Below are 15,714 nucleotides of genomic sequence, written 5' to 3'. Positions count from 1 at the left end.
CCAATCATATAATAGAAGTATTAGAATGGTTAATGATCCTACTGTTGGTCTCTCATGCTGTATTCACGTGGCAAAATTGTTTGTTTACAAATACCACTATCCTTCTGACAACGAGTTTTAACATCTCAGGCCACAGCCAGTTTACTATATTCAAAAACAAACAAGTAAAAAAACATTAGTGATTAATAGCGTTTTGGTGATGAAAAGCTGTGTATGTATGTATTACTCTTTCATGTTCTGAGAATCATAACAAAATCTGAAATGTTAGAAGTTATAAAAAATTTATTTTCACTCCCCCCAAATCTAACAGTTACAACTAAAGTTTATGCTATTGTAAACAAAATTACCATAGAAATGTATATGACTTGAAAATTTTAAAAAAATTGTCAATCATAGAATGTTTTATTTTAAACTTGCTGTTCAAACTTTCAAATACAACACGTGGCAAAGAAACAACAGTTAACACACATCTGCCACAGTTCTATTTTTTGAACTGCCTTCTCTGTATTATGTGATATGTTACAATTTCTTTCAATTTTATACATTCAAGGTATTCTTACAGGCAGCAATGTCAGTTCTTCTGCTTTGAAAATAGTTCAGTTAATGTGCTGAAATTGCTTAAAATGACAACTTTTTCCTTTTAGTATTCTACTGCTGCCCACATTAATGACATAATTCAACATATTGTTAATATTAATAAGTCGTTGAGAGGTATACTATACTTAATAAGTCAACTCCCAACTCTAAGTTAAATTGAACTTCAATCTAAAACAAGCATTTTCCTAAACTATTATACTCAGCTACTTTTCTCAAAAATATTTCCATATTTCCATTCTGACATAAGGTTTTTTGTGTGAGATACAATAGTTTCATCTTTTATTCCTAACAGAACTCATGCTGTACTTTTTTTCTCAAAATATATTGATATATTCTGTGCAAAATGTTAAGTTCTTTATAGGTATGTACCATATTTTGAAAAAGTTTATAAAATATAATTCCTAAAAACAACCACAACATTAGACAATAGAAGAGGAAGAAACGTTATCAGACAAAGCCTAATTTTTCACATGAGAAAGTAAGTATGTTCTTAAAGCTCCAGTATTACATTCCTTGAAAAAACTCAGAATGCACTTTGGTCATATTAAACATATTAGAACATAGGCAAATAAAACAAAATGCTTTCTGTTGTTTTCTACACGAAGAAACTACACTACACAATGAGGCTGAACTGAGGCTGATGGAAAGGAATGGTAAGAGCAAAGTGATATGACATGGCTCTGTTCTCCACACATTCCTGATTTTAAGATTATGATTTGGGGATTAGAACTGCACCAATCAAATAAATTATTTACAATTAATTATTTTAAATTTCTTAAAACATGGTAAAAATGTGAGGATATTCAACATGATACACTTTGCACCAAGAAAATTCTAGATTGTTTCCAAATAAATTCTTTGTTTTAGAAAACCAGATGCTCAGCTAAAAAAGAAAAAAAAAATCACAAAACCATTTTATGTTTCATGTAATTCCTAAAACACTCTTGATTGTACAAATATAACAACTTAAATCAAGGCCCAATGTAAGATACTATCATATTCGCCCTACTTACCTAACATGCCAACATGGTAAGTTCTCACTGGACACTTGGCAAATTATTGGCAGGGAGGGGAGGTTAACTTTCTAGGTTAAAAGCATCTAAAATAGCCCTTATATAATGGGAGTGGGGTGGGGAGGATGCACCAGATAGATTTATAGGATAGATTTGCAAGCTGAAGCTGTCTTTTCCAAAAATTTGGATATAGTTTCATAACTAATAATCAGAGGAATATTTTATTGGTTGTTAACCTTATTCTTAGGTTGTTCATTTGAGTGTGGTATGAATAGCATACACTATAGTGTACCATAGGGAGAAAATTATTTTACTTGAGTAAACATAATGTACTTTAGTAATATCAATAGGCACTTCACTTGTGAGATGAGTACATACCTCACTCAAAAGGATACCATATCATGCCCTAGTACACTATAACATATCCCATATAAAGATACGCATTAAAAGTAATAATTTTTAAAAGTGCACATTTTGAGCATGCACAGTTGGAGCTGTGCAAACAGCCCAGTGTTTCAAATAAATACAATTATAACGAGTTAATTTTTATCAAAATATCTTACAGTATGGTAACCATTTACAATTATTGCTCTATTACGAGTTTTATCATCAAAGAGCACTTGTTGACCTGTTATGTAATACCGTATATATTAATACTGAAGGGTGCTTAAACTGCAGCTTAATTAGTTTAGATCCTGGCATTGTACCAAAATAATTCAAGAGAAACCCTGACTGAATCTTGATTTACCAAAGAAAATGCTGTATTTGTTTAGCTGAGTTGAATGCAGTATTCCAAAGTTAAAGAATTTTTCATCAAGTAAGGCAAGTTCACGGCATTGACAGAGAAACAGTGCTTAGTAATGGCTTCTATTTTCAGAATTTGTTATTTTTGCCAATTATTTATGAGCAATTACCAGGATCTCAAGTATCTGGATATCAGTTTCATCACCCTTTCAACAACTAAGTACATCAATGCTTAAAAATAAAATATAAAGACTAAATGTAAAAAAACAGTGAAAAAGTAAAATAAATATAAGAATTGCACAAGAAAGTCTGATGTAAACACTTCAATTTCCCAGCTGAGACTCCTGAAGCAAAGAATCAGTGACTGCTTTCAGGCAGCTTAGTCAGTACTCTTATTCTGGAAAAGAGGCTACATCTTTTTTTCCTGAATCGTCATGATTTAATCTTCCACAGCTAGAGAGAGAGAAAAAAATAGAAGTAGTGATCATTAGAGCCAGTTTTAATATCAAAACTTAAATTATATCATGTAATACTACCTTTTGTTTAAATTCCATTCACAAACAGTGCAGGTTCTAATATTTAACCCCTTTACCCTTTTATTTTTAAGAATTCACCATAAACACAAAGAATAAAAATCAGATTTCTCTTGCTTTCTTTTATTGGCAAGTGGCAATATGTATATACTACTTGTTTAATATGATTATCCTACACCTTACTTACAGTTGTGCATATATATTGCTATATAGATAAATAATACGACTTTTGGCCAAAAATAGAAATTGGGCTCTTTTTTATCACCTAAATTAGATTCAAATTATATGAGTAAAAATAAATACCTCTACTTATCCTACATAAGAAGTCCTATTTGTAATATATTAACAGTAAATACTGTTCCAAATTATTAATAGCAGTTCCATCATTATAAGCCATGAATATGTATCATTCTTTGAAATTAACTGTGAAATTATTTTCACTAATTGCATATAATCTTATCAAAATGACTCCATTATTGTGCATGTGAGATCTCAAAAGAGTGAGAAGGTAAAATAAGTGTTACAAAAATGCAACAGGGTACTGAGAAATAAAAAATATGTTTAAGCTCTTACCTTTAAGTTAAATCCAAGCAAGTCACTGATAACACCAGAAACGGCTGACAGGATGACAACCTGGGTGATGTTGTAAAGCAGCGGATTCATTGTAAGCCCATATAATCTAAAAGGACTGTCCAATTCCTAGCAGAAGAAAAAAAGTTAGCCCCAGATTCAACAAGAATTATTAGTTAAACTAATTCAGGGCAATATATGAGAATTTTAAAAAGTACTTTTCAAAAAATTGTAAGTTACGGATAGTTTTAGAAAGGATAAACTTGGTCGAATTTGAAATAAGTAAATTTTACTAGTAGTTTTAATGTTTTTAAGGCAAAAGTGACTTCTTTAAAAGAACTCTATAAATAAGTTTATAACTCTAATTTCTGTCCCAAATGAATGACAGAGTATGAATGAATGAGTAAAGTATTGGTCTAGTTAGCAGCTATAAGGTTAGAGAACATTTTGTAGTACAAAAGCTAGAATACAAATTCAAAGAGCTCAATATCTTTTTGAAGAATTAGAAATTTAATTAGCCAATTTTCTGATAATAGTAGTAATATGTAAAAACTCCCCTTTGAACCAATTCATTTTCAAATATGTGAATTAATCAATTAATTGACTGATTCAAACATTTAAAGTTCTATTATATGCCAGGCTCTGTGCTAGCCTGAGAAGATTCAGTCCCTGTGCTGAAGGATCTTACAGTTTAGTAGACATGCAAACAAAATAATTAAACTATGAGAGTCCCATTACAGAGATAATGTATAAAAAGCATTAGGGCCATAGCGGAAGGTGCTCCAGAAACTTTGTAGGTATTCTGTAAAACACATAAGAACATGGCATACTTGAATTGCTACAGGTTGCTCAGCATTGTTAGAGCCCAAGTACAAGAGAGGAAGTACTCTAAACTTACAAAGTTGGGTACTTAAACTTAAGTAAAGGGTATTCTTTAGGCAAATTGTACAGATAGACTAACACTAAAGGAATTTAAACAAGGAAATAGTGTATCACACATTCATGTGAGAAAGATCACTGGGCCAGCAACGCAGAAGATAGATTAGAGAGCAAAGAGACCAGAAGCAGGAATGTCTATAAGGAGTTCAGTGTATCAGAAGCTCATATGAGAGACCAGGGGCTCACAAAGGAAAAGTACTGATAGGGAAGAGGGGATGAATTAGAAGATATTTAAGAGATTGAATCAATGGACTTGAGAGTTTCTTGGCTGTGAAGAGTGAAAGAGAAGGTACAATCAACATTTAGTTCCAGGTTTCAGACTAGAAGACTATGTATGATCAGAAAGGGTAACACTGTTGTGCTTTGTATTAGTTATTTTTATACTTCTTGCTCCTCTGAGATCGTAGCTGCTCATTAACTCTCATCTTTGTAGCCCCCTCCTGTCTAGCACAGTGCTTACACTCTAAAGATATCCAATATACATGTATCAAGCAAACATAAAACTATCAATTCAAGGTATTTTTCCCATAGAGCATTTTGTTAAAAAATGGAGTTTGCCTGTATTATCTTGCTTATTATTTAAATGTCATCATCTTCCTCAGGATACTTAAAGGGATTAAGAAGGCCATTTGTAACTTCTTATTTTATTATATCCCCACCCACCTCCTCTGAACCCTTTCAATGCCTAATATACTGTGAGGTGTACAGTCTATACCTCATTCATACTTTTTAGTTGACTGAAGAATTAACTGTAACACTGAGATACAATAAATTTTATACCATTCTCTGAAACTTTATAAACTCTTAAGAATTCAACTGGTTATAGAAATTGAGATTTTAAAAAATATTTTTTTAAGAAAGAAAAGCATTACCAATACTGTACATACTAATACTCTAAAGCAGTGGTAAAAATATTTTATTATCCCCAAAGAGTTATTATTATGAGACCAAATACACCAAAGTTTTTTTCTCTTGCTGCTTTTAGAAAAAAAATACATCAAAATTGTATTCCTTTTGATTGTTACCAAAACTGATATCAAAATTAAGTGTTTATTGATGCTACATACTTATCATGATGATTATGTATTCCAACTTTTTAAGATAACTCAGGCCAAGCAGAAGACTACTGAGAAACAAAAAATGAAAAAATTCCCAAGTTAACATCATCTTCTTTTTTGATATCTATTTTAAGTTCCAGAAGGTATAAATTTCCAAAGATGCCAACCTCTACAATACCCTAGATATTAAAAGTCTTGATATGTAATTTCCAAAGAATTATTTGGATTAGTTTTACAATGAGAAGTAAAATATAAATTGCATGAATGCACCTAAATATAATTTGGAAACAATCTGAGTAATCGTGAAAACCAAACACAAGGTAGGATCTATAAAAAGAAGAGTAAATACAACAACAGAACAGCATATTGTACATTATATCTATTTTCAATTCTATTCTTACCTTTAGTAGTTTAGTAGCCAGTTTTAAAACATTATTCACTAGTGTCAGTTCCTCTTTTTTGTTAGGTTTTTTCTCCATTTTCAAGTACAGGTTTATCTTTTATAAAAAAGTAAATAAAAATATTTAAAATCATAACACATATACATTTTTTAAAGGACCTGAAAGATATTCACTAAAATATTAATAGTGATTCTCTAGGTACTGAGTTTATAGGTGATTTTAATATTCTTTACTGTATTTTCCAAATTTCCTATAATAAACCTACATTATTTTATAATAGGAAAATAACTGCTATTTAAATACTTTTCAAATGTAATCAAAAGCCAAACAAAAATGAAAAACTGGATGGTATTATTTAAAATGAGAGACATTTTAATCCCAGAGCCAAATCAACTTAAAAAATAATAATTAGGCCAGGTGTGGTGGCTCAAGTCTGTCATCCTAACACTCTGAGAAGCTTGCTTGAGGTGAGGAGTTTGAGATCAGCCTGAGCAAGAACAAGACCCCCATCTCTACAAAAAAATAGAAAAATTAGCCAAGCGTGGTGGCGCACACCTATAGTCCCAGCTACTTGGGAGGCTGAGGCAGGAGGCTCACTTGAGCCAAGGATTTTGAGGTTGCAGTGAGCTATGATGACACCACTGCACTCCAGCCAGGGTGACAGAGCGAGATTCTGTCTCAAAAATGAACAAAAAAAAGAATAATTAGAATAAATCAATTGGTTTTTGATTTCTTAATTTAAAGGACACTCAAAATATATTTGTATAGTTTTGTTATCCACTCTGTAATAGACAATCCCAGGATGCCTTCCCTGTCTACACTACGGTTCCTGTTTTTGAAAAATGCTCTAACCTCAAGCCTGTAGAAGAAGCCGGTCTAGGCAACTGTGCTTTATCCCACTTGATCCCACCTTTGCACCTCCAATCTGGCAGCCATGGCTCATTAGGCTGGGGTGTACTCCCAAACCAAAGCTAGTCAATGTACTGACTGGTGGCACTAACATAATATCTGCCAGATATTATACGAACATGAACGGAAAAGTTAGTGAAGTTCAAGCCAGAGCTCATGTTGAGGCAAGTCCAAACCACATGTGAGCCAAAATTACAGGGTAGTAAGTCTACACAGAGGCCACTGGAAGAAAGGTACAGAGAAGAGCAGAAATGAGAAACCATTAGCCTCAGAGCAAGTTGGAGGAAGTGGCTGACTTTGTCCAATTCCACAAGGCCCAAGTATACTTTCTTAGAGATCTTTACCTTTGCTGGCTACTCTCTCCTTTCCTTTTAATTGAGCATATTGAACAAGGCTATGATTCTTTAAAATCAAATTATCCTAACTAAAATATTCAACAAGTTCATTGGCAGTAAGTTGTTTTATATAATTCCTATGAGGTGGTGAGAGGAAAATATTTAACAAATTCATTCAAAATAAAATTAATAATCAAAATCAGTACACTTTATGCTTTCTATTGAGGACAAATTCATACGTATTCAAATGTGGCTCTGCTACACTGCAAAGCAAACATATCCCACCAATGGTTTAAAATCCATCATTTCTATAAATGGTACTTCCTTCTTGTCAAATGAAAATGGGACATAAAGTAGATTTGAAATCTGAATCAAGGCAGAAATACTGAAGAAAGGCTTGTGTCCCATCAAATTTTAAGTTTTGCTTTATAGCACAAATGACCTTCATCAAATAAAACATGTTCCTAAAAATCAAAGTAAATGAAAACATTTAAACTTAGTATGTACATTACATAGACATTAATTTATAGCATAATAGGCATGCATACTCACCTGTTCAGTAAGTAATATTGAGGTATTGCTGTATTTTTTACTTGTTTCTGATCCAAGGGTAACAAATCTTAGGAGAAAAAGTGTTAAGGAGATGCACCAGATTACCAGTTCCCAGTTGTAGTGACAATCAAGGAAGATCTCATGAACATGAAGCAGCTGAAAGTGAATGAAAAAAAGGTAACATGAAGCACCAATGTGAATGAAACAATTTCTTTTTAAAAGAAATATTTTACTTTATACAGATTGTTCATAAATATACATTTTAAAAACATTCCATCTTTATTATGAACTATTTTAAGCACATCAGAAGTATAGAGTATAACGTAATTAACATCAATGGGAGCCTCTACCCAGTTTTGTCAAATCTTAATACTTTGCAATATTTCTTTCAGATTTTTGAAAAATAAAATATTATAGATTTAGTTAAAACCCCTTTAAACTTTTCCTTGATCATTTCTCTGCCCCACCCAAGAGGTAATGAATTTTGTGTTTTTCTCTTCCATGAACATTTTTATAGTTTAGCTACATATACATCCTTCAACTATGTCAATTTTTATATTTTTAAAATTTATATAAATGTTATATTATTCACATCATTCCTCAGTTTGCTTTTTATTCCACTAAACCTTGTTTTCAAGATTTACCCATGATAATACATTTAGCTCTAAATTTGTTCATTTAGATGCCTATATTATAGTTTTAAAAAACCCTCAAATTTACTGGCCTACCCTATCAATTAATATTTTGTTGCCAATTTTCCTTATTACGAACAATGTTGCAATAAACATTCTTATGTGTCTCCTTGTGCAAAAACGTAAGACTTTTTCTAGGAGTTAATATCTAAGAGTTAATATCTAGGAGTTAAAATGCTGGGTCCTTGGATATTACATCTTCAACTTTATTAAATATAATAAATTTGTCTCTAAAACAGTTGTACCAATTTATACTCTCAGCAGTGTATCAATTGTGTACCTTTGCCTTCATTTTTGTTGACACTTGTTATTATCCCAAAGCAGTGTACATTGCCCTCATTTTTGTAGACACTTGTTATTATCTAACTTCTTAACATCTGTCAATCTGATGAGTATAAAATGTTCTCTTATTGTTTTAATCTTACTTTTCCTAATACTTAGGGAGAATAAATATATTTTATATGCTTATTGGTCACTGAGTTTCCTCTTCTGTGAATGACCTTTTTATATTCTTTTGTTGTTGTTGTTTTGAGACACAGTCTTACTCTGTTGCCCAGGCTGGAGTAGCTCACTGCAGCCTCAAACTCCTGGGCTCAAGCAATCCTCCTGCCTCAGTGTCCTAATAGCTAGGACTACAGGCATGCGCCATCACACTAAGCCTGCCTATCTATCTATCTGTCTATCTATCTATCTATCTATCTATCTATAGAAACAGGGTCTTGCTATGTTGCTCAGGCTGGTCCCAAACTCATGGCCTCCAGTAATACTCCTGCCTCAGCCTTCAAAAGTGCTGGGATTACAGGTGTAAGCCACCATGCCTGGGCCCCTTTTTATATTCTATATCTACTTTTTTCTATTAGGTTGTCTGTTTTATTTATTGTTTTGTAGAAGTTATTTATATATTCTGAATAACAATCCTATTTAAGTCATGTTTTCCCAGTATCTTTTTCTAGACTCTGATTTGTTGTTTATGATGTCTTTTTTAGCACATAAAATTTTAATTTTTATTTGTGATTAAATTAAAAATTTTGTTTTTCACATTTAGATCTTTAATCTTTATGGATCTTTAATCTTTATGGGAACAAAATTGATTTTTTATGTTGATGTTATATCTATTTCTGTTCATCTTGATCTTCTAAAAAATATATCATACTTTTAATAATGTGTCTGTAAAGCCACTTGGATGTTCTATATAGTCTATGATTTTTTTTTCTTTCTAAACATTATACCCTTTATTTCTTTCCTGTCTTTGCTGACTAGTGCCCTCCATCAAAATGTTGACTAGAAGAGGTAGAGAGGGTAACTTTGCCTTACTGCTTTATGTTTTATAGCACAGAGTGTATCCTAAGGCACTTGTGTATTTCCTGACTAATCTTGGCCACTGCGCATTCTTTTTCAGAGCATGTAGCAGTCAAGTCACAGTGACAATTCAGAGATTAAGAAATTAAAAAAAAAAATTAAATGTGAATAAATCAGCCATTTGTGGAACAATTTCATAACTCATAAGTTGTTCTGAGAAATAACCAGAAGGATTCTAAGCAAAAATTACTATATATTTATTCAACAGATATTTGAGCATATGTGTTCATTGCTCATGACAGAAAGATAATATGTACTTATTAATTCTACTGAAAGAAATAAACTGTAAAAAAAAAAATTTCAAAACTTGTCCAACTAGGCTTACTTATATTGTTACTTTGATTATTTATTATTATAAAGCTTTCTGAAATTTAATATATATATCTGGTTGTTTAATTTCCACAAGGAACAAGTTAACTCACCTGGGCACAACAGATAAATACAACTGAGATAGTCAACAAGAAAGCAGATGAAACTATTACATCAACTGATCGCTGAGGACCTCGACGCTGGGGGGGGAAGCGAGGAAAGAAAACATTTTTAAATATATTTACTAATTAGCACCTAATTTCCATACTTTCAATTAAGGTGTTGATCCATCACTGTGAGTTGATCATAATTTACAATGCTGAAAATGTACCTAATTTGTCAGACGGATTTTAATTATACAGTGTTATTATTTCTTGAGGATTTGCAACAGAGTGAAAATGGTGTGTAAGTACTGAATTTTTAGCATAACTTTCAAATATTTCATTTTGTAAAACACTAATTATTTATCCAACAAATATTTATTAAGCAAGCTCAGAACTAGGCACTTTGTTAGGTGCTAGAAATACAGTAGAGCAGGGGTCCCCAACTTATGGTGAGTTGTATAATTATTTCATTATATATTACAACAAATATAGAAATAAAGTGCACAATAAATGTAATGCACTTGAATCATCCTGAAACCATCCCCCCTCCCCAGTCTATAGAAAAATTGCCTTTAATGAAAACAGTCCCTGGTGCTAAAAAGGTTGGGGACCCCTGCATTAGAGAACAAAAAAGACATGGCCTCTCTACCTTTATAGGAACTAGTAGGAGAGTGAGACAGCAAGCTCATAATCACAGATTTTTGTGATAAACTGTGACGAATGCTATGAAGGAAAGGTATAGGGTGCTTTGAGAAAATTGTCAGGGAGACTTCACTGATTTGAGGGTTAGGAGTGTGGGCCTGGGAAGATCTTCCTAAGGAAGTAATATTTACACCAAACTAAAGGGAAAAGGCAGGATGGCACATGAGAGTGTTCTAGGCAGAAGGAAGAGCATATGCAAGAGCATAAAGCGGGAAGAAACATAATGCATTGAAAGGAATGAAGCAGTCTAATGTAGCTGGAATGCAGTAGGTTAGGGAGGAAAGTGTTTCAAAACGAGACGAGAGAGACAGGTGGGTAAGGCAGGACCTAGACCATGAAGAGCATTATAAACTCATGTTAAGATTTTGTGCTTTATCATGAGAGCACTGGAAAAACTCCAAAAAGTTTTAATAATTATATGGTCAGACCTGCATTTTTAAAAGATCTCTGATGGCAGACTGAAGAAAGTATTAAAAGCAAGAAATATGAATACTGGAAGGCCAGTTAAGAGGCAAGTGTAGTAGTAGCCCAATCCAGAAGATGATTGATAGTTTCAATGAGGGTGGTGGAAATGGAAACAAAAAGAAGAAAATGGATTTAAGATATATTCTGGAAGCAGAAAGAAGATGAATTGGTGATAAATTAGATGCCAGAGATTAATCAAAGATTAATCTAGGTCTGGGTTTACACACTTCCCTCATTGAAGCTTAAGCTTGTAAGGGTAGGGACCTTCATCTCATCGGTAATGAATGGCATGGATGGATTCTCACTAAGCCAAGTATAAAAGATTATATTCATCCCTCCATACAACACAAATGTCAGTGAGAAAAAAATAATCCATGCCAATTTGTGCTATTGCCCACTGGAGTTGAATTTAACAAATTAAATTAATAAACAAACATAATTTTTATTAGAAAATATAGGGACAGATAAATAGTACAAACTTTTTTTTTATTTTTCATTGTTATTTCAAGATAAAAGACATTAAAGATCTAGGTATGTCAGAGGACAGTTTGTCTCTGGGTCAACTTTACTAAAGATACTGACAGTGTTTTGAATAAACATCATTCAAAGTTACATTATTACTCCAAATATAATGGAATTCACTGCTACTTAATGCAACAAAAAATAATCCTGAGAAAAAGTGTTTTCCTAAAACTAATTCAGATGTTTTCCTTTTTCCTCCATAGTTTTTTTAGGAAAATTAGTAAAAAGATTAAAGGAAAATAATGACATTAAAAGAATGACAGAATAGCAAGCTAAAATTTTAAAACAGTAATAGGTTACTTCAATGAGGAAACTCATTGGTTACAGATTATTTTTTTAAATTCTTTTTTAAGTAGTGGGCTCCCTCTGCTGGCTTGTGATAACCAGTCCAGGTAGAAACAAAATCCTTAATCCAGCTTCTGAGTAAGTAGAAGCTGGTGACTACAAATCTAGAGACACATATATATTGACAAAGAAGTTGGAATTATCAGAGGGAGCTGGCATATTAAGAGTACTTTCATCACTACCATTCTACCTTAAGATAGGAACGGAGAGATAGCCACATTTTTATATTCTGTACTTTCTTCAACCGGAAATGAGGAACCTCAGATTTTCGAGCCCTCCTTGCAGATGTTAAATGTCCAAAGAGTTTTGCAAAAAGTAATCGCTAAAAAAGATTAAGATGAGGATTAATTTTCAAGTAGATTACCAAAGAAAAACAAAAATCAACAAAATATGGATTGTTAAGATTTTATTTGGTTAAGTATCGTAAAAGCAAAACAGAAAAATAATTAGATAAAAATGATTTAATGAAATACTAAAATATTTCAGGAATACTTGAATATTATGAAAATGATAAATTATTTTCTATTCAGAAGTCTGTATTAGTATTATACCCACCTGTTTGTAAGTTCTTTCTGCTACACAGAGCAAAAAAAAGAAAATCCACACAAGAGACACACGAACCACAAAACTTATTATAACCATAGAAAGAACTATGACATCTTCATTGGACCCAAATGCAATCATATAAAGTTCTGAAGCAGAATGTGCTGTGAGTTGTTCCAAGTCTGTAGCTTGAGAGAGTCGGAAAACAAATGGAGTTAAACCCAGGATTAGAGAGATTGCATTTCCAAAAATCTGGTATCCTATTCCTGGTATATGGTTGTTTACCTTGAGGGAGCCAGGGGGAGAAAGGAAGAAAGAAAAATTTATACATAAATTTTATCTATAGTAAAATTAATTCCTATTAAGCATTATTTTATTTACACGATAGTAATATGAAATCATTAAATTATGTTAGTTTTAATACATGAATAATGAAATCTGAATTCAAGTCTGAGAGCCTATTACACATAAAATGTCATTAATTCTTCAGTTTTCAAAAACAATTCATTATCAGATCTCTTAATTCAGTAAAACGATGATAAAAGGACCAAATCTCAGTCTTATCCAGATGTAGGGAAAAAAAATTACGTATCTCTATTTCAAAAGTTAGAAGTATTCACAAATACTGTAAAATTAAAGAGAATGAGATCTCATATCCACTTAAGTTCAATTTGTTAAAAAAAATTCTAGAATTATACTTATCTGGTAAATTTATAGCTTGCGTTTTTCTTTAAAGAGTCTAATATACAAATAAATGTCTCCCTAAACTCTAAAACCATTTTAGAAGAGAGATGAAAGAAGGGGGAAGAAATTAAATAGAGGGGAAAAAAGGTAAAAGAATTATAAAAATAGAAATGAAATAATGGGAAAATATAAGAGTTTCCAACATGCTAGCTTGGTAGAACTAAAAGGGACGTTGAATATCATGTAGCTAACTTTTTAAATTATACATTAGATAAATGAGACTATTTTAAGTTAAGTGATCTGCTAATTCACAGATAGTTAAGGTATAGAGTACCAACTAGGTGCAAGTCTCTGGAGACTCCCTAGTTAGCTGCGGTTAATTGCACATGCTGAGATATGTAATGGAAGTATTATTAATTCTAGACCAGGTTATTTTAATTCCTGTCTTACAAAAAGTATAGACAAGAGTTTCAGCATAATAATGTACCAAAGAAATTCAGAATTGCATGTTAGATCATGCCTAATTGTCCAGAGAAATCAGTAAATTTTACAAAGTAATTATCTGATGAAAGAAATAATTTAATAGAAAATTAAATCCATAGTATTTGTACTACTTCAAACTACTCAAGATTTTTTACCACTATTTGCATTACTTCTATATATTTAAGCAGGCAAGCAAGTATTAATATGAATGCAAATTTACTAGGTTTTTTTTTTCCAGGTTTTAAATACTAATACATAAATGAATCAGTAAGGATGATACAGAAAAGTAAATCTTCATCAAAACCTGTAATACATCTAGCAGCTCCTCAGTTTTATCCACTGAAAACAAAAGAAAGAATAATATAAAAGAGGAAAATTTTAGATTGTATCATCTATTATTGGCCAGAGGAATGAAAACACTAGTAGATGAGAGTGGTTTAGGGACAAATCACTGTTTAAATCAGATGAAACCAAATATAAATAACCTTTTTTCAGGGTGAAAAAATGAGGTGAGTAGGTTATTAATATAACATTGCAGTAATTATTTTATATTGGTAATCATTAAGTCTTACTATTTAACTAAAAGAATAAAATTTAAAAACTCACTCTGTTCATTATCATTCCACTGATTTCAAGTACAGACATGTCTGCTTTCTTACAGTCATTGCCTTCCCATACTATAGCACTTATTTTTTCTAATCCTGGGTGGGAACTATGGAGCCAGGGCAAATGACTCTATAAAAAATAAATACAGATTGGTAAATATACTTATCACATTTCATAAATAAAACATGTATATATGAAACTATATATATCTCTATATACACATACAATTTTACACTAAAAATAAAAATTGCTGAATACATTTATCATATTTTATAAATGGAATGTCACGAGAAATTACACATTGTAAAAATGTTTAAGAACTTTCTGTAACAGGTATTAGGCAACCTATTTACATACATGACACATTTTAGTATATTTAATATATTAACATATTAAAAATACAGTAAAATGTGTCAGCAAAAGTACTTAGTTGTCAATCAGTCTACATAGCTACCAGTATATAAATGCTAAAATGAGTATCAGATTGTCCATACTGATCATTGTCCAACTTATGATCATTCAATTAAAAAAGATTGACAGCTGAGATTTGAACCTCTTTGAAAGACTTGATGCAATCTCATCCTGAAAAAGACTCTTCCTTATATACTTACCTTTAATATCTGATTTAGTTACTTTTCTGATATTTTAATCAAGTATTTCCCCAAAGGATCAATTAAACTTTTCTTCCAGACAGAGCAAATATTGCAAAGCAGAAGCACACAGAACTAGAAATATTCTCCAAGGTAGAATAAAGTATCTCTCAATGTTTCAAGGAATAAAAAAAAAATGAAAATTTTAGTATGAAGGATCAGACGCTTAAGTTTGTTGGGGTTTTTTGGTTTGTTTTATGTTTATAATTATAAGAACAAAACTTCAAAATAGAACAGCTGGGTTAAAGATATCAACAAAATGAATGAAACACTAACTTTTATATAATCAGACTTTGAGAGGAGAAGTAACAGTAAAAGATTAGAACCAGATTGGGGACAATTTGTTTGTTTATATTACAGTATTTCTAAATTATAATTTTTGGAGTTTTCTTTTCTTTTTTTTTTTGAGACAGAGTCTCCCCCTGTCACCCAGGCTAGAGTGGGGTGAAGTCATCATAGCTCACTGCAATCTCAAACTCCCGGGCTCAGCAATCCTCTTGCCTCAGCCTCCCGAGTAGCTGGGACTACAGGTGTGAGCCACCACATCTGGCCAATTTTTTTATTTTTTGTAGAGACAGGGTCTCTTGCTCAGGCTGGCC

The 15,714-nt window shown here is 31.9% G+C and overlaps 1 protein-coding gene across 2 annotated transcripts in view; it reads right to left on the bottom strand.

Annotated features, from left to right (window-relative positions):
• Positions 1-267: 267 nt before the first annotated feature.
• PHTF2 (putative homeodomain transcription factor 2) overlaps positions 268-15,714 on the bottom strand; it is a 113,922-nt gene continuing 98,475 nt past the window's right edge. For both annotated transcript variants that reach the window (XM_045565570.1, XM_045565568.1), the window contains exons 11-18: positions 14,466-14,594; positions 12,705-12,977; positions 12,340-12,471; positions 10,125-10,211; positions 7,652-7,807; positions 5,856-5,951; positions 3,461-3,586; positions 268-2,807 (exon numbers count right to left, since the gene is read on the bottom strand). In XM_045565570.1, coding sequence (XP_045421526.1) covers positions 2,787-2,807; positions 3,461-3,586; positions 5,856-5,951; positions 7,652-7,807; positions 10,125-10,211; positions 12,340-12,471; positions 12,705-12,977; positions 14,466-14,594 — 1,020 coding nt within the window. In that variant the 3' untranslated portion in view covers positions 268-2,786. The remainder of the gene's footprint in view (positions 2,808-3,460; positions 3,587-5,855; positions 5,952-7,651; positions 7,808-10,124; positions 10,212-12,339; positions 12,472-12,704; positions 12,978-14,465; positions 14,595-15,714) is intronic.

This window comes from Lemur catta, chromosome 11, assembly GCF_020740605.2.
Source record: "Lemur catta isolate mLemCat1 chromosome 11, mLemCat1.pri, whole genome shotgun sequence".
NCBI classification, from domain to species: domain Eukaryota; kingdom Metazoa; phylum Chordata; class Mammalia; order Primates; family Lemuridae; genus Lemur; species Lemur catta.
Note: the sequence above shows the minus strand (reverse complement) of the source record. Positions and strands in the feature narration are given on the sequence as shown.